Genomic DNA, 22,746 nt, shown 5'->3' on the forward strand with positions numbered 1-22,746 from the left:
CGGCCAGTTCCACCTCCTCACCATGCAGTTTGCCACTCGTTCCCCTTGTGGGCAAGGAGGGCAGGGGCAGGGGGTGTGTCACCCGCCCCGCGATCCGTCAGCCCGCGGCTCATGAGCAGCACCTGCTCAGCCCTCAGCGAGAAACAGCACGTACAGCCCAGGCCTGAGGACAGGGGACCAGTTTAACACCGCGGCAAGGCATGTGCCAGCTGCAGCTTCGGAGAAATAATTACCCTAACGTGCTCTAACGAGGTCGGGGCACAGTTCAGTACAAGCTCCTCAAACACTTACATCTTGCTCTGCGTCGCTTCGCGCTGTTGCATGTGTGTGAGAAATGGCGCGGGGCTGTGGGACAGTACACCTATGGCTCTCGTCGCCTGGGCTCCTACGTGTTAATGCTTCTAGTTCGTGGGGGCCACAGTCTGGCAGGGATCACAGATCTGCTCCAGTTGTCAATTTTGAAGGGAGTTAAAGGCAGGTTTTTAAGAGGTTAAACAGGGAAAGCGTTCAGCCGTGTGACACAAGAAGAGCGGTCCTTTTTTCATTCCGAAGGATGACCTAACTTATTAGATGTGTTAGGATTGCAAATTAAACCTCTAAGATGTGCTGGGATGGCAAGCTATTGAAGTTGCATCTTTAGAAATTGATGCTTCAAAAGCGACCTGCAAAGCTGGATGTACTGCAGCCTTTGTTTTGGTTTAGGGGGTATCGGGGGAGGCTGGGGGCTCACCCGTATCGGGGGTCTAGGGCAATGGCCCGGGGGTGCTCCACGTCCCCAGCCAACAGGGTGGTCCTCATGGTGCCGTCCAGCTTGGCCACCTCGATCTGGTCCAGGTTGCTCTCCACCCAGTAGATGTTGCCGGCGATCCAGTCCACTGCCAGCCCCTCGGGAGTGGCCAGGCCATACTGGATCACCACCTCGTAACTGGTCAGAGCTGGCCAGGACAAACACAAGAGCCGCAGGTCAGAGGGCGCTGAGCAGGAGCAGGCGTCTGGAGCCAGGCTGTGGTTGGGCTGGAGCTTACTGGGAAAGCCCAGTCATTACTTCTGTACACTAAGAGTTGTGAGAGTATGGAACAAGACACTCTGCCATCTTGTTGAACCATCTACCCTGTCCTCTTCCAAGAAACACCTAGAGGAGATCCTCGTCAATTTGCTCCTAACTACGAATTGGGCTAGATGAGCAGAATGGCAGTAGGAATTTTCATGCCATTCACGTTAGACTGGGCAATAAAAGATGTGGGCTCTGTTTGCCACATGAATCAAATGCCCCTTGTTGCTTACACACTGGTTTCTGATCTGAATATGGTTTGTTCAGGAGAAGAAGGATTCTGAGGCTGTCGGTGGTGTCTGGTGTTTGACCAACATGCTGTGCCTGGAGCCACGTTGGACGCTCAGTTCCACTTTTAGAAGACGCTTACCGGGATAAGACACTGCCTGGCTCTGCTCGAATGGAACAGCTCTTTTGCTACTCTTATACATTCCTGCCTGGTTTGTCCCACAAGGTAAGCCTGTGGAGGAGCCCTTGTGAGGATCTTACACACGCAGCCTGTGGGGACTCCGGGTCTCAGACTCCCAGCCCTCAGACACACTGCCAGGAAGGCAGGCAGCAGACGCTCGCTTGTTTAGACAGTCTCTATTAAACTCAGATGTCTGGAATAGCAAACGAACAGTTTTCTTCCCCCTCTCCTTTCTTTCTTTCCAAACCCTAATCAACTCAAAACATCTAATAGTCTCCAGCTAATTATTACCATTATGGGAAGGTTTGAAAACGCTAATTAGTGTCTCGCATAATAATGAGCAGGAAGCCTCCTTTTTGTTGTCTGACTGCCTAGCATAACGCCAAGTCATTTTCTGAAAGGGGCTGTTTTTTTTTCCTTGAACAGGAACTGAAACGTAAACGCTACGCCCCGCAGGACGAAACCGCTGTCGCCCCGCTGTTCCTTAAAATCCGTTTACGAGGACAAATACAGCACTTCATGCTGAGTTATGGATTTGTGGTCTGATTGCACACAAAGAACTACTGTGCCACACCACGCCACCATGAGGTGGAGGAAAAGAGGAGCTGTTCTGAGAAATCGGCCTGTTCTGCCCAAGAACACGACCCCAGTTGGCAAACAGATGTTGTTTACAGTTCACAGGGCAACATGGCAAAAGTATTTGCAAGGGACAGCAACAAGATTTCGCCTCTTAAACAATGTTTTTTCCATTTTTTTATTTTGCACCCACTATCGAATTGCAAATTGTGTCGTCACACCTTGGTCACAGGGAGAACGACAGGCTTCTCTGACCTGATTTCTGACCTTTTGTGCGAGATCCACAGCACCTCACAGGAGAGTCAGCTCCAGCTGTGGAGCGCTAGTCTGGACCACAGAGCCCAGCCTTCTCTCACAACGAGGAGCTTTTTTTAATAAAGAGAAATAACCTGAACACGGTGAAGCTTTTTTAAACACGTCTGTGCAGTGCAGTTCCCCCAAGGACAGGCAGAGGGTGCTGCAGCCCATACCTCCACTTTCAGGCAGCTTCCCGCGGTAGATCTTGTCCTCCACCACATCTGTCCAGTAGAGGGTGCTCTGGTTGAGGTGGAAGTCCAGGGCAATGGTGTTGCGCAGGCCGGGGACCAGCACACTGAAATCGCCTTTGTGCAGATCGATGCGGCGGATCTCGTGACGGTTGGAGAAGATGATGAAGGGCTGGAAGGGATCTGGAAAAAAGGGGCATTTTTCTTGGAAATGCTGCAATGATAAATGAAGAGACAGCTAGGCCAGTCTCCATCAGCTTACACAGCATGTATCTGAGATTTGTGCATCAGTGCACCAGGCCACATATGTGTCTGAGATTTGTGCATCAGACACATATGCATTAGCAGGCCATGTGTTGTGTTTGACTGTTGTGCACCAGGCCATGTGTTGTGTTTGACAGTTGTGCATGAGTGCACCAGGCCACGTGCTGTGTTTGACAGTTGTGCATGAGTGCACCAGGCCACGTGCTGTGTTTGACAGTTGTGCATCAGTGGACCAGGCCATGGGTTGTGTTTGACAGTTGTGCATCAGTGGACCAGGCCATGGGTTGTGTTTGACAGTTGTGCATCAGTGGACCAGGCCATGGGTTGTGTCTGACAGTTGTGCATCAGTGCACCAGGCCATGTGTTGTGTTTGACATTTGTGCATCAGCACAGCAGGCCATGTGCGTGACTGAGATTTGTGCATCAGCACAGCAGGCCAAGTGTGTGTCAATAAGAGTCTCCCAACAAGTCTTTACCTATCCATTATGACAGTATATGAGTGTGTCCATATTACTGTATGTCAGGGTGTGTCGATGAGTGTGTGATGATGTATAGTACGAGCCTGTAGGTGACATATATGAGACATGTATATGACATATATGACATGTATGAGCCTGTGTGTTGATACTGTATAGAGTGTGCAAGCGTCCTGCTCCTGCACCCTGTCTCACACATGGAGTTAATTTCACTCTGGCTCAGGCCCAGCCTGCTGGAAGAGATCCCCCCTCTGAGAACCTCACGGCTTTATCCCCTCGAACTGCAGGGGGGGGGAGCCAGGAGCAGGCAACTAAGAAAGCGAGGGGCCTACAAATCCCAGGACCAGGACACGTTCAGGAGAAATGCTTCTACTCCAATTTTCAGTTTTAAGGGAAAAATGTATTGGAAGGGGAGCTGGGGGCCAACTCTCTGCACTCTGCCAAAAAAGCTCCTCCTTATTTGCCTTTTCTCCAAACAGAGCACATTTCAATTCTTCAAATGACCCTAAAATTAAAAACATGCATTTTGTTACTGCTCTCTATATTGTTTCGGACTTGATTGGCAACTTAAAATGTTAAGACTTAACAATCTGCAAATGAAGATCAAACTCTGCTCCTGAGCAAACAGTGAGGAATCCTGCCGTGTTCTCCTGTTTCTGGCCGTTAGCATTCCTTTCTCACATCCCTCTGCGCTCCAATCACTTCAACACCCCCATCCTGTCATCTCAGCTTTCATGGGCAGATCCGGTCTTCCCTGCTCTCAATTTTGTTCCCTATTCCATCTCCCCCCATCGCCCCTTTCCCTCTCAGCACTCCTGTTCCTCCCAACCCTCCCCTCATCCTCCTTTCTCACCACCTCCTGTTGCAAATCCCTTGCTCCCTGCTTTCTTCTCATTCCCTCTCCGCGTCTTTACCACAGTCCTGCTTTCTAAAATATCTCTTTTCCTTCTTCCACAGGCCTTTCCCATCAAACCCTAGCCCATTCCCAACTTTTTCTTTTCTATTCCTCTTCCATTCAGATACCTCGCTCTGCACTGATCAGCCCTCCCCTGCACCTCATTGCCCTCTCCAAACCCTCTCTTCTCCTTCTCATCCCTCCTTCCACATTCCTTGCCTGCCTTTACTTCCTATTCCCATCACCTTTCTCTCCCACATTCCTCATTCCACCTAATTCCTCTCTTCCCAGTCTCCCTCTGCCCTCATTATCCCATTCCTCTCTTCCCAGTCTCCCTCTGTCCTCTTTATCCCACATTCTTCTCTTCCCAGTCCCATTCCTCTCTTCCCAGTCTCCCTCTGTCCTCTTTATCCCACATTCTTCTCTTCCCAGTCCCATTCCTCTATCTTCACTATCCCACATTCCTCTCTGTCCAGTTTCCCTCTCCTCACTATCCCACATTCTCCTCTTCCTAGACCCCCACATTCCTCTCTTCCCAGTCTCCCTGTCCCACTTTCCTCTCTTCCCAGTCTCCCTGTCCTCAGTGTCCCACATTCTTCTCTTCCCAGCCTGCCTCCCTCCGATTGGGCCACCCACATCCCTCCTGACCTGTGCTCCGACAGCTCTCCTTATCCGGCTCCAGTTCCCAGCCCTCATAGCAGGAGCACATGACGAGGTACTTCTCCTGCTGACAGCGCTGGCTGCACTTCAGGTGCTTGGCGCAGAAGCTCTGGATCTGGCAGGTCTTGTTGTCGGCCTCGAGTTCCATGCCCAGCGGGCACGAGCAGGAGATCCCCTCTCCTGGTGCCACCGTGCAGTTGTGGCTGCAGCCCCCGTTCCCCAGAGCACACAGGTCTGTGAGCGAGAGGGGAGGAGAGTCAGAGAGGAACGGGGCTCCAGAACTTGCTGGGAGTATATCTACCACGTTCACCAAGACTGAGGAGTTAACACTGCTGCTACAGCATGGCGTCTGTAGTCTCGGACAGGGAAAGTTACAAGGGGACCAGGCAGAAGAGCTCAAAATAGGCCCAAAGTCCTGGGTCCAAGCAAAAATCAAGACAAAGGACATTTAAGACTGAAAACTGTCACTGCTGTCTTTACACAGGAGCTGTGCAGGTGACTGAAACACGTTGGAAGTTGACTTCCTGCAAAATCACAACCAGATGGGACACTTAGATCTTTAAACTACATCAGGCATTGCATGTTCAAGCAAGGCAGGTTGCAAATGAGACCCATCTCCTGTTCTCATTCACTGCATGTGGTCTTTTGATGCAACAAACCTCTCTCTAGAAAGGCGTCTTCAAACCTGATTTGCGGTCTGAATATTTTCAAGAAAGTGGCTTTGGAAAGATAAGCAGGGGTTGCGCCCTCGTACCGCACAGTTCCCCCTCGTCGGAGCCGTCAGGGCAGTCGTCCTTGCCGTCGCACAGCTTCTCGGCGGGCAGGCAGATGGACGAGTCGTTGGCACAGACGTGGGAGGAGAGCTTGCACATCATGGGGTCGCAGTTCTCCTCGTCGGAGTTGTCCTCGCAGTCGCTGTCCCCGTCACACACCCAGGCCTTGCTGATGCAGCGCGCTGCAGGATGCAGGACGTTACTGTAGGACCCCCCCATCCGGCACGGCTGGAGCAGCGGGCCCCCCCCTCCCGCCGGGCCCCCCGTACTCACCGGAGTCCCTGCAGCCGAACTTGACGGCGGGGTCGCACATGTGCGTCACGCCCTCGCAGTTCTTCTCGTCGCTCAGGTCCATGCAGTCGGTGTCGCCGTCGCAGCGCCAGCGCATGGGGATGCACAGCCCGTCCATGCGGCACTGGAACTCATCGATGTGGCAGCCGCCCGGGGGCCGCGTGGCTAGGGCGGGGGCAGAGATCACGCACCGTTACCTCCCCCGGGAAGAGAGCCAGGGATTCACGATCCCCAGGGGGAGATCTGTCTGACTGCACAGTCCGGTAGGACAACACAACAAGGAATACACACACTACCAGCAGAGAAGACTTACAATAGTGTTACAGTGGTGTCAGACACTCACTAATGGACTGGACTCCTGGGCCAACGAGGACCAACTTTGAAAAACCCCACTGCCTAGAGAGATGCACAGGTGCCCCTAGACCTGAATCAGGTCTCATCAGTTATTCCCTGTGCCCGACCAACCTGTAAAAAACTTCTTCTGAAGATTTTGAACAAAACGCTGAACTACAGCAAATACTGACAACGACAATGCTGGAATTGCTATTGGGAGATGATGGGAAAATGCTCTGCGGGATCAAATTAATTCCGCAGATCCATGTCTGCCTTCCTTGTGCTTCCGTGCGGACCATCGTCTTCTGCGGAGACGAGCGAGTTACAGCTGCCCAGTCTCAGGGAGAGACTGAGGTGCTGTGATTGTTTTGAAGCTTGTACTGTAAGCAGTGTAGCTTCCCAACCGTGATAGTCAGGGACATCATGTAGCAGTTTTGTCTGGAGATTAGAAAAGAGCTGTGGCTTTTGTTTTGGTTGTGGTGACCGTTTTTGATTTTCCACACTGTAAATAAAGAGCATTGTTTCCTTTCGCCTTACGGCAGTGTTTGTTGTGCCTGTTATCCTGGGACCTGCCTGTTTTAAAAACCCCATTACGACACGCCCATCAGACTGTCACAGAGGGTAAATCAGTCTTAGAGCTCTTTGAAAATAATATAGCCATTAAGCTACACAGCCTACGAATAAAGGAAGAGGAGAATGATTTAGATCTGACTGTGACAAAGGCATTCTCACACTAACTTGACAAGTTCACAATATCAAGTGAATGAAAGAGCAGCGAGATCAACAGATTTATCTTTAGGGTTCCCAAATGTAGATCAAATATATACAAATATTCATTCGCTCCCTTTTTATTTAAGCAACCAACACAAATAAGTAGCAGGGGTAAATGCAATTGTATCAGTATAAACCGATTATGCTGTAATAAGCTATGTTGTGACTCGGTTGTAACAAGTTATGCATGTGGAATACATGTGATGTATTTAGATGTACAGAAGCACTATGTGTCCATAACAACTTTCCCCTAGGAGACAATGAAGTTTATCTTTACAGGCTGACACAGCTAGAGGTGATAGATAAGCATGTGCCCATGTGTGGGACCTGACATGAGGCACTGGCTGGGACTCAGCAGAGGGGAACTGACTGCCAAAGGCCAGGCACCAGCCCAAAAACTCCCCCCTCTTGTCATCCGAGCGTCAGTTCACCCAGCAAAACCTCCCGAGTCATCAACAATTCCCCTAAGGGCCCAAAACGAGGACGGTCTTTCAAGCCCGTGGCAGGCACGCTGCCCGAGTGGCCTCCCGTGACCCCTCCTGGAAACCGCAGGCTCTGACTCGGCCCCTCTGCGGGCCAGAGGAGCCGGGCGGCGCGGGCAGGATGTGGGGTGACTCCGCCGTGCAGGAGGGGGCAGCTCGGGGAAGCAGAGAAAGGGGAGGGGGGGTGCCCGTTTGTTTGCTTTTACCGCCAGCGTTTATTTTCAGATCCCACACAAGTCTCTCTGACCGCAAAGAAAGAAGACGGAAAAGCTAAAACAGTGCAACTAAAACACTCAAATATTCTGAAGCGCTGGAATGAGGCCAGAGTGAGTTTTAGATGTCCTAGATTGAAAACAGGATCTACATTTTTGCCCACAGCTATAAAGGTCAATGGTTCTTAACAGTTCACGGCTTTCAGTGTTTAATTCTGATGTCTCTAACTGTCTTCACATCTGCTTTTTAATTAGAACTATTAATGAGAAAGCAAGCTGAAACATTTTGAAATTCTGATTCTGAATCTCCAATTATTTCGAGACTTGGCTCTCCGACAACAAGCCCGGTACCAGCTTGCGGACTGAGAAAAGAACAGGACAAGCAGGCCCTCATCTCCAACACATGGGAGTGTCCACCTGCAGAGCCCTCTGTCCTTTGACGTGTTGAGGGGTTCACAGCGCCTGACAGCTCCTACTGGGGGAGCAGCCTGTCGCTCGATGATGTCACCGCAGGCACCAGGCAAGTCCAAGGGAGTCCTTGTTGAACAATCCCATCTCTACCTCTCTTCACTGGTGAGCACCACAACTTGGGGAACCCCAGTCACAGCCTCTCTTTGATGTGACTTGGGCCACAGAGTTCAGCCAGTGCTCCCAGAGAGTTCGTTTACTGGGTGGGTTGCCCAGAAGACCTCTCAACCAGGTGTTCAGATCTCTTATTAACTTGTTTAGCTCCATTAATCTATTTTCTAATTACTTTATCATATTTGTGAGGGAGCCGGAGCCTATACCCGCAAGCAACTGGGACAAGCCAGGACGCACTCTAAACAGGGCACTAGTCCAGGGCACACACAGACACACACACACTCACACCAGGGCCAATTTTCCCAGAAGCCAATTCACCTACCAGCATGTCTCTGGACTGTGGGAGGAAACTGGAGCACCTGGAGGAAATCCATGTGAACATGGGGAGAACATGCAAACTCCACACAGACAGCACCCCAGATCCAGAATTGAACCCAGGGCCCCAGCTCCGCGAGGCAGCAGTGCCAACCACTGACCAAAGTCTTTTGCCAATAAACAAAATCACATTTTTTTCTAAATTAAATGTCTTTTCTCCTAGCTATGCATTCTGCACCCCTGTGAAACCGGGCCCGGGCCCAGAGACTGCAAGACGTTCAAGATGGGTCCAGCCAAGCTCTCACCCTGGTTGGTGCAGTTGGCGTGGGTCTCGTCGCTGTAGTCCCCGCAGTCGTTGTCGCCGTCGCAGGTCCAGTGCTCGGGGATGCAGCGCCCGCTGTTGCACTTGAACTGGGCGCTGGAGCAGGAGTGGCTGCAGCCTGCCTCATCGCTGTTATCGCCGCAGTCGTTATCTGCAACACAGCCGCCGTTACAGCACATGGCATCCACGCCGCAGGGCACGGCTCCACCGAGCTGCCCGCCGCCCACTTGGGGCAAATCGGTTCAAGCCCTGCCTTGCACTGTGAAAGCACTCCTGCAGCCCATTCGCTAATCCCAGAATTCCCTAACTGCGATTTTGCCAAGGAGGCGGATACAGAGCATATACTGTATGCATGTGTTCTGTGGTCTATGGTGTATGTGGTTTTACATTAATGTGTGATATATATTAGTTCTCCTTAGTAAATATCCTCTAGAAAAATGTCTCATTCGAAAGTGAGCTCCACAGGTCTCAGTAGCTAAACTAAGCCACTTCACAATTCAGCTGGGACTGACTGACTCCTTTTACCAGCTCTGCAGATTTGGACCATGCCCTGAACTCTACTGGCAGTGTGCAATATGGAACGTCCATTCTGTTCTGACCTGCACTGTATTTTATTCCAAATGTCTATTCCATTCTCCTGCATTTTCCTAAGAACCCCTGAGCGAAACGTTTTTACTTGTAATCAAATGGCACATTGAGCTCAAACAGCTATCAGAGCAGTTTTGGGTTTACCAAGCAGATACTGTTTAGCCTTTAGTCTTTAATCACAGAAGCAGTTAAAGCAGCGTCTTGTTTTCTTTCTTTTTAAATAAACCCCAACTTACAACCTGCAGGAGTGCAAAAAACAGACCGTACATTTAAAAGCAGAGAGAAAGAGAGAAAAATATCACAGAAACTGCATAGATCATCCCATGCACCATGAGAGAATGTACCTGGGTCCGATACATTGAGCTTGGCAGCAACAAAAATTAAATGAAAAGCAAAAGAAATGCACACAGAAGCTATGCTTCAGAAGGCAAAATAATAGATTTAGTACATCTGAGGGAGATCACTCACTAAAAAGACAGCAAAGTGCCTTTATTCGGCACCAGAGGCACTGATAACTGCCGTTGCTGGATTAAAACGCAACCCCAGAAAGCCTGAATTTTTGCAAACACTTTTTTGTGTACAAGAGATTAACCCTTTACACCTGGGTCTGTTCAGACTTGCTTTAAATGCCAGAGTAGTTTTATTCTGTTTTGACTTGACATTAAGAAATCCAAATTAACTAGGGCATACACCACCTCCGAAAACGGCAAACCAAAGAGAAGGTTCCTTTTCGAAGGCAAACTGAATTTCTAATTGCCTAGTCCTACAAGGGAGAGCTAGGGTTTGTGGGGAAAAAACTAGGCAAAACTAGAGGGTTTGTTTGCACGTACTGTATAATCCAAAATCGAATGCCATTTTTTTCCCCAACAAAATTTCCCAATTTAAAACAGTCTCCAAATAATGGATCAATACAATACATTCTAGCTCAGCTGAATGTTTAACTGTTTAGCTCTATAAAATGGAAGCCTACTCATTATTATTGAAATTATTTGGTTCTCCTCCCAAAAAAAGCTGAGAAAAAGCAGTCTACCATCCAGCTTGAAAATAATAAATTGATCAATAATTGTTGTGAAGCCCAAGCTGCCATTAGTTTTTAGAAGCAGCCCCCCCACCCTCCTTTTCCCAGCCTATGAGCTCAGCCCGGAGCAGTGTGGGATGGTGCATGTTGATCTATGCACTAACCGGTAGGGATGGGACAATTCATTTCATCAGAGCCGTCCCCACAATCCTTTTCTGAAACACAGAATCAACCAGACACAGGAGAGTGGGCAAGGGGCACGCACAAACACAGGGTACAGAAGACACAGACAGCAGCTCCGACATTAAGATGCGAGCAGACGACACACTGACACCAGGTGGAGGGAGGGTGAACAGCAGCCAGGGAAGAGCCTTCACAGCACCTCCTATCCTCATTGTCAGATTTGTGCCATACTTTCATCCCCGATTACTGGCACACAAACCACTTACGGCCACATCCGTCCAGATTCCCAAAGAGGGATTCAGGACAGAGCAAAAGAGCAGAAGACACATCTAGTGGGTCCTCTGAAGGCAGACCTGCCTCAAAAGAGACAGCCTGGCTCCACCCTAATCTGAAAGACTGCCTGTGGGGGGGCGGGAAGTAGTTGAAAAACAATGCTGAAAGACTAGGGGGAGGCCAAATTCTGGGAGGCTCGGGAAAGAAGAAATTGGACAACCTGAAACCCAAGATGCTGTGAAACTTCCCTTTTAGGGGTTTGTCGTTGGCAGTGCTGCCTGTGCTTAAATCTGGAGGTGCAGGTGACCTGCTGAAGCCAGACAAATGTCTTTACAACCATGGCAGCAAAATCTGTGCGCGATCACAAAGAAATGATTTGACGAGACATTATTTCTGTTATTCCTAGCAAATCTGAAACCAGTTGTTTTGTTTTTCACTTCTCGGCTCAGACCTACAAACCCTGCAACTGCACACGGGGAAGACTAAGGAAGCGCAGGCAGCCCCCTCTGATCCTCCCACCTCTGAACGACCCGTCTTTTTAAAACATCACCAGCCATTCAGTGCTGCATGGGAGAGGTGTGTTCCACAATGACCGGACCACATGCCACATTGAGGGCAAGAGAGCCCCAGCCCACTGCATCCTATAGACAAAGGTGCACTGCTGCTCGGGGCATCCCACTCAGTCAGCTAACACGGGCCTCTACCAACCCTTACCAGGTCACGTGGGAGGCCCTACGATATGATACTATTCCTTTATTTTACCAGTTAGGTCAATTAAGACCAAACTGCACTTGAGAGAAGTATCTTGCTCAAGTGTGCAAAAGCAGCATTCCACATGCGATTTGAACCCATAACCCTGTACATAATCCCCTACATAACCCTGTAGTATGACCACACCTTCATGCTGCTCCAAGGAATAGGACGTTTGCTGCTGCAAATGCAGGTCTGCTATCTTCCAAACCGGATTCCAACAGCACTCAAATCAGCTGACATGGGTCTTGAGCCCATGACACCCAGCTAGCTGCTTACAATTTGAAGCAGGCTGGCTTTAATCAGCCCTTCTCGAACTCCTCCCTCGCCCTTAATTCCTTACTCTTCTCACACAGCACCAATCAGCTGTCTCTCTGGAAGGTTGTATCCCCAGTTCACTGGAGGGTCACACTTCCTGTGCACATTAACTTGGAAAACAGCTCTCTAGGGAGATCAGAGCACAGACTGCAAACTGTAGCTCCCAACACAGTCTTGCACAGGACATGAAAACCTCTTTCTGAGCTCTGTTCTTCAGATTATATTAGGCAAGTTGGTGGGGACTGTTACTAAGTGTAAATGAACATCTAAAATTGAACAACCAGCTTTTCCCATAGGTCTGTAAGCAATCTGGGGAGACAACATCTACTTTATTCCTTTATTAATGTGTGTGCTATGTTTTTCTTTAAGGTTAATCAATTAATAGCAGAGTGGCCAAAGAAAGTCATTCAAGTGATTTCTACTAGGTACAGTAGCTGTTGCAGCTTTGTATGGAGTTATTCAAAGAGCCAAAATAACTGAAGAAGGCCATTCAGGATGCCAATGCACCATCTGAGATTGAAGACTGGGGGGTGTTTGCTGTCATTTACATATTCCCTTCAGACATTCGCACTGGTCTTTTTCTTAAGGTCTATTTATGTTGCATCTGGTCAAACAAATGGCAATGCAATAGCTAGAAAAAAGACTGCTATTTTCTGGTTGTGACTTTGTAAATTTCTTGCCGTTATAAGTGATAGGCTTATTATAATGCTCAATATGTATACAAATACCGGAGATATCCATCTCCTTGTCAGTATACACTGTGTTGCTGCTGACAAAAAGACCGCTCCATCTCAATATGTTCAATGACAGTCACTGAGAAGAAAAATGAGACTAGTAATTTCATCCAAATACAAAAAAAGAGCAGAAAAAATCTAATTTCGTTAGGCTCGTTTACACCATTCTCCAGCACTGCAGCAGAGCGAGGCAAGGGACCCTGCCAAAGACATACCCCCTGAGAACAGTGCAGAACCACACAGCACAGCCATCAGGGCCAGAAAAGAACAAGTCAGCCGGAAGGCATGCTTTAAAATGAAATGTAAAATGAGAAACAGAGGTACCAAAAACATCTTCAATTATTTTTTAACTTCGTTCAATCGGAGGTGTTTGGGCAAAGAGCTGACACAATCACACCTGCTTACACAGCCGGGCAGCAGGGAGAAACATCAATTCTGAACTTTGGATCATTAAAGTTGAAGACAAAACCCTAATCAAGGCATTACTACTTACTGCTTTTATAGATCTTTTGTCCTGTGTGTAACAAGGAAAACAAAATCTATAAAATCAGCAAATGCTTCTGTTCTGTCATGGGGGGAGGGATATTGCTTTTCTTCTAGTGATTATGACTTTGTGCAATGGAGCAAATGAAGAACAATTTGTTGTTTTTCCTGGAGACCTCACTCTGCGCAAATGGTGCCTCTCTGGCAGGTCAGCACAAGATATAGTGTGCGGGACTTCAGGGCAGAGAAAGAGATAAGTGTCTATCTCAGGTCAGGGGCAACAGCTGAAGCCGAGCGACGTTACCGACTGTACAATACACAGGCATACTGATCAAAACGAACCAAAAAACAGAGTCAGGTCAGTTTAAATCAGGGCTCCTCAGATCCATTCCTTGTCCAGTCCAGCAGGTTCTGGCAGTCTTCTTAAGCTACAGCAGCCCCATAAAGTGGCTGAAATTCTTGTGCTGCTGATGCTTTAACAGAGATCTGCCAGGCCATCGAGACTGTTCCCCTGGAGGAATAGAGCTGAGGAGCCTGGGAGGAGATGGGATAGCTGCCCTTTATTCATTTCTGCTCCTGATGACGGTTTGCGAGCGCTGGGGAACAGAGAACACGAAGACGGAAGCAGGAGAGGAAAGCAGGAGACTGGAGGGCAGGGGGCACTTACCGTTATCACAGCGCCAGTTAATGTTGATACAGCGGCCATTGTTGCAGGTGAACTGGGTGAGGGGGAAGCAGGTGGGGTAGGCTGTGGAGAGAAGGGAGGGTTTCTTTCACTGTGTAACATCGCAAAAGCCTACTAACCACCCCGATCATAGACGGATCTCAGACAGTCCCCGTTTTGATCCCAGCGCCCCTAGAGGCTTTTAGCTGCCTGCCCTGTTTTTTAATAAAAGTTCGCTCTAGGCCACCGACTCCATGCCGATGAGACATTACCATGAGGAAACTATCACACTCAATTCATTGAGCAACGGCTCAAGGGCAGCCTGTTCTAGACTCTCCCAAATCTTTAACCAAGTTTTTTCTGGTGAACACACTTCCCCATAGTTTCCACATGTGCCCTCTGATTCAAGTTTCCCTGCTGGCACTCAAGAAGGCCACTGGGTTGATATTTCAAGGCCTTCGAGTATTGTAAATACCTGAATCTTGTCCTGCGCAACACTAAACAGATTCAGTTATTTGAGCCTGTCAGAGATAGACATTCCTTTAAAAATAAAGAAGCACACCTGGTGTCTCCTCCCTGGACAGATTACAGAGCAGCACGATATTTCTTTGTAGGGTAGTGACCAAAATTGCGCAAAATATTCAAACAGAAGTTGTACCTGGTCATTGTACAATGTTAACATCTCATCTTTTGATTGGATTTCTCAATTTTAACCTATACATCATAACTACTCGTTTGTAGTAGTACTTTTTCTGTTATTTGCCCACATTGTCTAGATTAAGATGAAATTAGTACGTCACCAATTACTTGTGTATTACATCTTAAAATTCTAGCTTTAATTTCTTCCACCTGAATGCAGCACTACTCTAAATGCCATTTGCCAGGCGTTTGCCTAGTCTCAACTTCTGCTGAAGTCTCTTTGACTTCTGCAGTGTTTGCTAATCCTCGTGTCTGATCCAGATACTGCAGAGTCTGCTCCAGGTCTGTTTAAAAGGCCAGCAGGCAATCCGACAGTATCGTGATGAGACAAGGACTGTGGGACACAAGCCGAAGTGAAGACTGCAGTCAGGATTGAAAAAAGGCACTGCTTTACACAGAGTGCCACAGATCTGCTACACGTTCTCAGATCAATAAAACACGGCAGCAGATTTGGCAAGGAAGCTTCTCTTTGTTTAAAAATTACAACCGCCAATAATTAATCATCTCATACCCACCCCATCTGGAATAGCAATTACGGGCCTTAAATCTCAGCTCACGGAAAGGACTGTAATCCTGAAGCCCTGAAAGTTGGGGGTCCCTGTTCCACTCGGAGCCGAGAGAGCCCCAACTAGCTGATCCCAGCCCTTCCCCCAGCGGAATACACTAATACACAGCTAATGACAACACCCAGGCTCAAACGTGCGAGACCTGGAATACTCTGATCCTCTAAGAACACCCCAGACTCCCCAGGTGTTCATGGAAAGGAGGAGGAAAAAACCGCCCCACCGCAGCTGGCAGGCTCATCCGAGCGGTCCCCGCAGTCATCGTCCAGGTCGCAGGTCCAGGAGTTGGGGATGCAGCGGCCACTGGCGCAGGAGAACTGGTTAGGGGGGCAGGTTCGAGCTGTGGGTGAGAGGGGCAGGAGAGGGGACAAACCACGTTACAGAAATCCTGCACACACAAGGACTTTTTTATCCACCGATGCAGAATGAAAGACCTGCTGTGATAGCTCTAGTTCTAGAGTCCCAGTGACTTCAGAATAGTGTTTCTCGTGGCCTTTACTCGCTCCTCACACTGGTTCCTTACGGACAGAAAGCTGCCCGTGAGAGGGCTGTCTATGGAACTGGGACAGCACTAATGTGACTTGCCTCTGCAATCTGCTAGGCCAAGATGCTTTGTGTGGAAAAGACTACAATCCAGGGGCGTGGCTCGTCTTGTCCTGCAGGGGCAGGGGCTCGTCTTGCCCTCTTACCTGAGCATGATGATGTGAAGAAAGGGGGCGGGGCAGGGCTTGTCTTGCCCTCTTACCTGAGCGTGATGATGTGAAGAGAGGGGGCGGGGTGGGGCGGGGCTCGTCTTGCCCTCTTACCTGAGCGTGATGATGTGAAGAGAGGGGACGGGGCAGGGCAGGGGCGGGGCTCGTCTTGTCCTCTTACCTGAGCGTGATGATGTGAAGAGAGGGGGCGGGGCAGGGGTGGGGCTCATCTTGTCCTCTTACCTGAGCGTGATGATGTGAAGAGAGGGGGCGGGGCGGGGCTCATATTGCCCTCTTACCTGAGCGTGATGATGTGAAGAGGGGGCGGGGCGGGGCAGGGGCGGGGCTCGTCTTGTCCTCTTACCTGAGCGTGATGATTTGAAGAGAGGGGGCGGGCCAGGGCAGGGGTGGGGCTCGTCTTGTCCTCTTACCTGAGCGTGATGATGTGAAGAGAGGGGGCGGGGCAGGGCAGGGGCGGGGTTCGTCTTGTCCTCTTACCTGAGCGTGATGATTTGAAGAGAGGGGGCGGGGCGGGGCGGGGCTCATCTTGTCCTCTTACCTGAGCGTGATGATGTGAAGAGAGGGGGCGGGGCAGGGCAGGGGCGGGGTTCGTCTTGCCCTCTTACCTGAGCGTGATGATGTGAAGAGAGGGGGCGGGGCAGGGCAGGGGCGGGGTTCGTCTTGCCCTCTTACCTGAGCGTGATGATGTGAAGAAAGGGGGCGGGGCGGGGCTCGTCTTGTCCTCTTACCTGAGCGTGATGATGTGAAGAGAGGGGGCGGGGCAGGGGCAGGGCTCGTCTTGTCCTCTTACCTGAGCGTGATGATGTGAAGAAAGGGGGCGGGGCGGGGCAGGGGCGGGGCTCGTCTTGTCCTCTTACCTGTGCTTGATGATGTGAAGAAAGGGGGCGGGGCGGGGCAGGGGCGGGGCTCGTCTTGTCCTTTTACCTGAGCGTGATGATGTGAAGAGAGGGGGCAGGGCGGGGCAGGGGCGGGGCTCGTCTTGCCCTCTTACCTGAGCGTGATGATGTGAAGAGAGGGGGAGGGCCAGGGCAGGGGCGGGGCTCATTTTGTCCTCTTACCTGAGCGTGATGATGTGAAGAGGGGGCGGGGCGGGGCTCGTCTTGTCCTCTTACCTGAGCGTGATGATGTGAAGAGAGGGGGCGGGGCAGGGGCGGGGCTCGTCTTGTCCTCTTACCTGAGCGTAATGATGTGAAGAGGGGGCGGGGCGGGGCTCGTCTTGTCCTCTTACCTGAGCGTGATGATGTGAAGAGAAGGGGGCGGGGCAGGGGCGGGGCTCGTCTTGTCCTCTTACCTGAGCGTGATGATGTGAAGAGGGGGCGGGGCGGGGCTCGTCTTGTCCTCTTACCTGAGCGTGATGATGTTAAGAAAGGGGGCAGGGTGGGGCAGGGGTGGGGCTCGTCTTGTCCTCTTACCTGAGCGTGATGATGTGAAGAAAGGGGGCAGGCCGGGGCAGGGGCGGGGCTCGTCTTGTCCTCTTACCTGAGCGTGATGATGTGAAGAGAGGGGGCGGGGCAGGGCAGGGGCAGGGCTCATCTTGCCCTCTTACCTGAGCGTGATGATGTGAAGAGAGGGGGCGGGGCAGTGCAGGGGCGGGGCTCGTCTTGTCCTCTTACCTGAGCGTGATGATGTGAAGAAAGGGGGCGGGGCGGGGCTCGTCTTGTCCTCTTACCTGAGTGTAATGATGTGAAGAGAGGGGACGGGGTGGGGCAGGGACAAGCTCGTCTTGCCCTCTTACCTGAGCGTGATGATGTGAAGAAAGGGGGCGGGGCGGGGCAGGGGCGGGGCTCGTCTTGTCCTCTTACCTGAGTGTAATGATGTTAAGAAAGGGGGCAGGGTGGGGCAGGGGCGGGGCTCGTCTTGTCCTCTTACCTGAGCGTGATGATGTTAAGAAAGGGGGCAGGGTGGGGCAGGGGCGGGGCTCGTCTTGCCCTCTTACCTGAGCGTGATGATGTGAAGAGAGGGGGCAGGGTGGGGCAGGGGCGGGGCTCGTCTTGTCCTCTTACCTGAGTGTAATGATGTGAAGAGAGGGGACGGGGTGGGGCTCGTCTTGTCCCCTTTCTTACCTGAGCAGGTTGTGTTGGACTCATCCTCGTCGTTCCCACAGTCGTTGTCTCCGTCACACAGCCAGCGGTTGGGAATGCAGCGGTTGTTCTGGCATTTGAAGCGGTCCGGGGGGCAGGTGTGCTGATCTGGGAGGGGAAGGGGAGGGTAGCAGAAAGTTTATTTTGTGGTTCCCACAACTTCTCCTTAGATCAGGGACACATACAGAGGTGTACACTCTGCACTTACTATGTCCCAGTTGGACTCCTACCCTCCCAGTCCCACAGGACTTGTCTTTTATTCTAGATCAGTGATCAGTGATCTTGGTGCTAGAGGACACCTGTGTCTACTGGGCCTGTACTCACCAGTGTGTTCACTGCTGCCAGGAACTGATCTGCTTGCTTGTTTGGGCTTTATTACTGTCCTTAAGCCCTGGTTTCAAAACTCCTCTAGTACAGGGTTCTCATTTGTGGTCCTGGGTCACCCTTGTGTCTTCTGGTTTGTGAGTCCTTAATTGATCAGTTATTATTTTCTATATGAGGCCTTTTTTAAAATTTGCTTTCCTAAAAAGCCGAATGAGATGTGTAATAGACGTGAACCCTGGGCTAATCAGCGACTTTCAAGATTGCCCACATTCAGGAGTGTCTGCTGAAATGGAACCATGTGGACTGAAGCAGAAGAAAGAACACTGACTGACTGGTGGCATGTCCCCACCTGTTCGTAAGGGGAGGAACTGAGAGACTGCATTAAGGTCAGGTGCTGCAAGTGTGCACCTCTCAGGTGTCCCACACTATGCACTTTGACACACAGAGGGCACAGTGTAACAGAGCGTGGGGGAGGGGCCAGGTTCATTGCCCAGAGCTGTATGTGCCCAGTCTTTATGCCTTATTTATGCCCCCTTCCCTATGTGGATGTCTACTGCCTGACCTCAACCACTGCCCCGCCCCCGCTGTCTCCACGGTAACGGCGGTGGCAGAGCGTGCGCGCACACTCACGGCAGAGCTCAGGGGCCTCGTCGCTGTTGTCTAGGCAGTCGTTGTCGCCGTCGCACTTCCAGCGCTCCTGGATGCAGCGGCTGTTCTTGCAGGCGAACTCCCCGGCCTGGCACTGCGGAGGCGGGATGTAGGACGGGTTCGCTGTTGGTGGGGAGGGGGGGACAAAAAAGGCAGGAATCGTCTTCGCTCCCGCAGGAACCTCTCGGATAATACATCTGCGCGCTCCGCTTTATCACACAGACAAGCCGGGAGCAGAGAGATTCACAGGAGCCACGGGGGCAGCTGGCCTCCGCTGACTCCATCTACAGAGCTGACTTTGAAACGCCAGGCTGTCTCCAAGATTTGAATTCCCAGAATGAAGGAGCTTTATCTTGGGAATCATTCCGACAAAGCCCGGCCAGAGAGAGTGCACACACAAGCACAGTCCATTTCCTCCAAACCATCTCATCACTCTGTTCTCCTCCCTACTGATAGCTGATGTGCAGTGAGGTGGGGCTGCACATTGGTGGTAGTAGTGGGATTCCCCATTATCTATAAAGCGCTTTGACTGGGGTTTCCAGAAAAGAGCTATATAAGTGTAAGGAATAACTATTAGATTCTGTACAGCTGCTCAAAAACTGCACACGTTTCATGAGCGCCTGCAAGCTGAAGCAAGACTGGTGACATTCTGGCAACATTTGCCAGCCCGCTTTAATCAGCTAGAGCCTGCACAGCCTGTTTGGGCTTCACCTTAAACCGCTCGCTGTCCCTGTGGGCCCCACTGGGCTGCCCGGGACCCCGCAGGCGTACCTTTGCAGCTGACGTTATCCGCGTCCAGGATCTGATCTTCCGCGCAGGCACACCGCCGCCCATCCGGGATGGCCAGGCAGAGGCTGCTGCAGCCACCGTTGTTCACGCGACACGCGTTGGAGCCTGAGCACAACACAAATGCACACAGACTGTTCAAGGAAAGAGACCCCACCGTCTTAGGATCTGGCATTTCTTCCTCAGCCCGGACAAAGAACGAGAAATCCCATAACTACACTGAAGAGCAAACGCAGTACAAACAACCTTCTCTCTTCCAAAGGGTTGTCTTTTTAAGGAGCTAGTGTTTACGAGGTTTCAAATCGGCTGTTTGCACCTTCAGTTTTTACTGTGGTTTCTCAAACTAGGGGATTACAATGTGGTGAAAACCACTGACACTGTCACTGCACCACAGATCGCTCTATATCACCGCTCCAGCAACACCATCACAGTGCAGGGACCCCGGAACCTTGCATATAGTACATGCTCTTTGAGCTTTTTGACTTGTGCTAAAGCGTTTTTTTTTTTTAAAGAAATATGTCTTGAAATATAACATCAAGGAGTGTGCAACAGCCTTTCTTCTTGGTGATCATTTGTTTTTTTGGAGGAGAACAATACAACAACATGAGAAATCTGATCCCATATTCTCCCACACTACCTCCCCCACCTCATCCCCCAGCCCATCATCCCTCCACAGATGGCCAGCTCCTCCGTCCCCAATTACAGGGAGTCCCCATCAGACCGCGGGTCTTCGCGGTACAGATGAGAAGCCTTTGATGGTGTCTGATGCCGTATCCCCCCTTAAACAGCCCCCCTTCCCATCCCTGTGGATCCACACGAAAGAAACAAGCTCTCTTTATGCAAAAATAAGATAACCAAATAACCTAAAATTTCAATACGGTGTTTAGCATCCTTGCATGTGTTGCTGAAATTAAACTGAAAAGAGTGTGCAAGACAGCTGATTATGCCTTAAAAGACAGAAGTGTAGGAAGTGCAATGAAAGGCTTTTTCCCTATGTAAAGGATCCCCTACATCCCTGTATTGGAGAGGCAAGAGTCACTACAGGAATCACATGCTAGCTGTGCTCCCATTGAGAGTGTGAGGCTATAGGATTCAGTAGGAAGTAGCTGGAATTTGGGGGGGGGGGGGGATTGCGTGGGGATCTGACACCCCAGGAGAGAGAAGGGGAGAGATACCTTGTTGCTGCTGTGCGTCGTACATGCGGATCTCGAAGATGGGCGGCCTCTCGTTGCGCAACAGGGTGACGGTCTTGGTCTCCTGGTCCAGCTTGTAGATGCTGCCGCTGCGGTACTCATTCCAGAACAGAAAATGCTTGTAATGGCACAGGCCAAAGGCGTGGTTCAGTTCCTGCCCATCATACACCGTCTGCCAGAATCACAGAGATGGCAAGGGTCAGAGATCAAATGTTAAAGGTCAGTGGCAGTTCTAGCATCTTTTCCCCTAGAAGATTTGCACAGCAAGTTGTATAACATTCATAACAAGGTTTCCAGATTCAGGAGCTTGGGGATCAAGCTGCAATACAGATTATCTTTATTTTCAGTCCTTTAGCAATAAGAGAGAACTAAGCAATTCTCCAAGGCGGAGACCCTCCTGGACTCAGACAGTCCTAGCTTATTAACCACAGAGATACGTATTGCTGGTTTTACTGAAACTGAAAGTCTCGGGTTTGACATGGAAAACCCATCCCAAGATTAAAAGCTCAGTAAGTGCAGAAGCTAAGAAGGGGGATCACTAAATCAGTCATTTCAGACTTGAAGAGAAGGGAGTCAGATTGCCGCTGATTCATAATAATACTGTAACATCACTTTATTAACCCTTTTCAATTTCTCGCATTAGGAATGATCTTTCTCATACCCCAGCTTGCTCTCCATGAGACACACAGACAGGGAGAGAAGCTGGGGGTCAGAGCGCAGGGTCAGCCATTTATACAGCACCCCTGGAGCAGTCGGGGTTAAGGGCCTTGCTCAGGGGCCCAGCGGAGTAGGATTCCTCTGCCGGCTGCGGGATGTGAACCGGCAACCTTCCAGCCACAGGCGCAGATCCTTAACCACAGAGACACCGCCCCGCCCCATGCATGACTGCGTCAGCGTAACCCTTTATCCGTTCTGAAGAGGCAGCACGCCGGCTGGCTTGGGGGCCCCTGTGCTGTAAACCTGAAGCCGGAGCGAGCGGGTGAGGCAGACCTTGCGCTCCGAGTTGTTGAGGTAGACCATCTCGATGCGGTCATAGTAGGCGTCCACCCAGTAAAGGACGCCCTGCGGGATGTCCAGGCTCAGGCCGTTGGGCCAGAGCACCGTCTTGGAGGTGAGGAAGACATTGCGGTTGGTGCCGTCCATCCAGGCGCGCTCGATCTTCCCCCGCTTGCTCTCCTTCGGGTCCTCCTCCCAGTCCGACCAGTACATCCACCTGAAACAGCCGCGGGCACAGGATCCATCAACCAACCCATCTACAATATAAGGTAGTGCCCTTTCCTACTGCGTTTAACATGAAGGGAAATACTGGTAACAAGACATTCGATCCAAGTTATACAAGCTGTGGTACAACACCTGGATTCTGCCTAACCAGTCACAATAAGGTGTGGTGTACCGATATACAGCACCTGTACAATGACAGGCCTGCCCGACAGATCTGCACAGTGACGACATCAGCATTGTGGCAGAATGAACCAAGATGTGCAAGAATACAGTCTGTGTGATGAAATCTGACATTTGCTTCTTCATAAGCCACCATTCAGAAAAAAATGAGTGCGTTAATGAACACTGAATTAAATATGCTTACATTAGCACAATGACAGCAAAAGCACAATGATATCTCAATTAATTTAAATGAAGTCACAAACTAAATGCAAAATCTCTCCAGGAGCGCTGCTGTATGGCCCCTTCAGATGCCTAGTCATGACAAAATAATCCACTCATTCACAAAGGTATCATTTACAAAGGTATCAGCATACAATTCTTGTGGTCTTCAGCAGTGACCTAGAGGCGATGGAGCAAGGGACTGAGCAACAGGGTATCTTCTTCTCCT

The 22,746-nt window shown here is 50.5% G+C and overlaps 1 protein-coding gene across 4 annotated transcripts in view; it reads right to left on the bottom strand.

Moving 5' to 3' along the window:
- The window catches only part of LOC102685852 (low-density lipoprotein receptor-related protein 1), a 181,736-nt gene that overhangs the window by 73,510 nt on the left and 85,480 nt on the right, over positions 1–22,746 (bottom strand). For all 4 annotated transcript variants that reach the window (XM_069186716.1, XM_069186709.1, XM_069186705.1 and 1 more), the window contains exons 13-25: positions 21,906–22,128; positions 20,898–21,087; positions 19,708–19,830; positions 18,919–19,059; positions 17,947–18,072; positions 15,394–15,510; positions 13,912–13,992; positions 8,881–9,048; positions 5,863–6,045; positions 5,571–5,771; positions 4,805–5,050; positions 2,507–2,704; positions 731–935 (exon numbers count right to left, since the gene is read on the bottom strand). In XM_069186716.1, the coding sequence (XP_069042817.1) occupies positions 731–935; positions 2,507–2,704; positions 4,805–5,050; positions 5,571–5,771; positions 5,863–6,045; positions 8,881–9,048; positions 13,912–13,992; positions 15,394–15,510; positions 17,947–18,072; positions 18,919–19,059; positions 19,708–19,830; positions 20,898–21,087; positions 21,906–22,128 (2,202 nt within the window). The remainder of the gene's footprint in view (positions 1–730; positions 936–2,506; positions 2,705–4,804; positions 5,051–5,570; positions 5,772–5,862; positions 6,046–8,880; positions 9,049–13,911; positions 13,993–15,393; positions 15,511–17,946; positions 18,073–18,918; positions 19,060–19,707; positions 19,831–20,897; positions 21,088–21,905; positions 22,129–22,746) is intronic.

This window comes from Lepisosteus oculatus, chromosome 1 (genome assembly GCF_040954835.1).
Source record: "Lepisosteus oculatus isolate fLepOcu1 chromosome 1, fLepOcu1.hap2, whole genome shotgun sequence".
Lineage (NCBI taxonomy): Eukaryota > Metazoa > Chordata > Actinopteri > Semionotiformes > Lepisosteidae > Lepisosteus > Lepisosteus oculatus.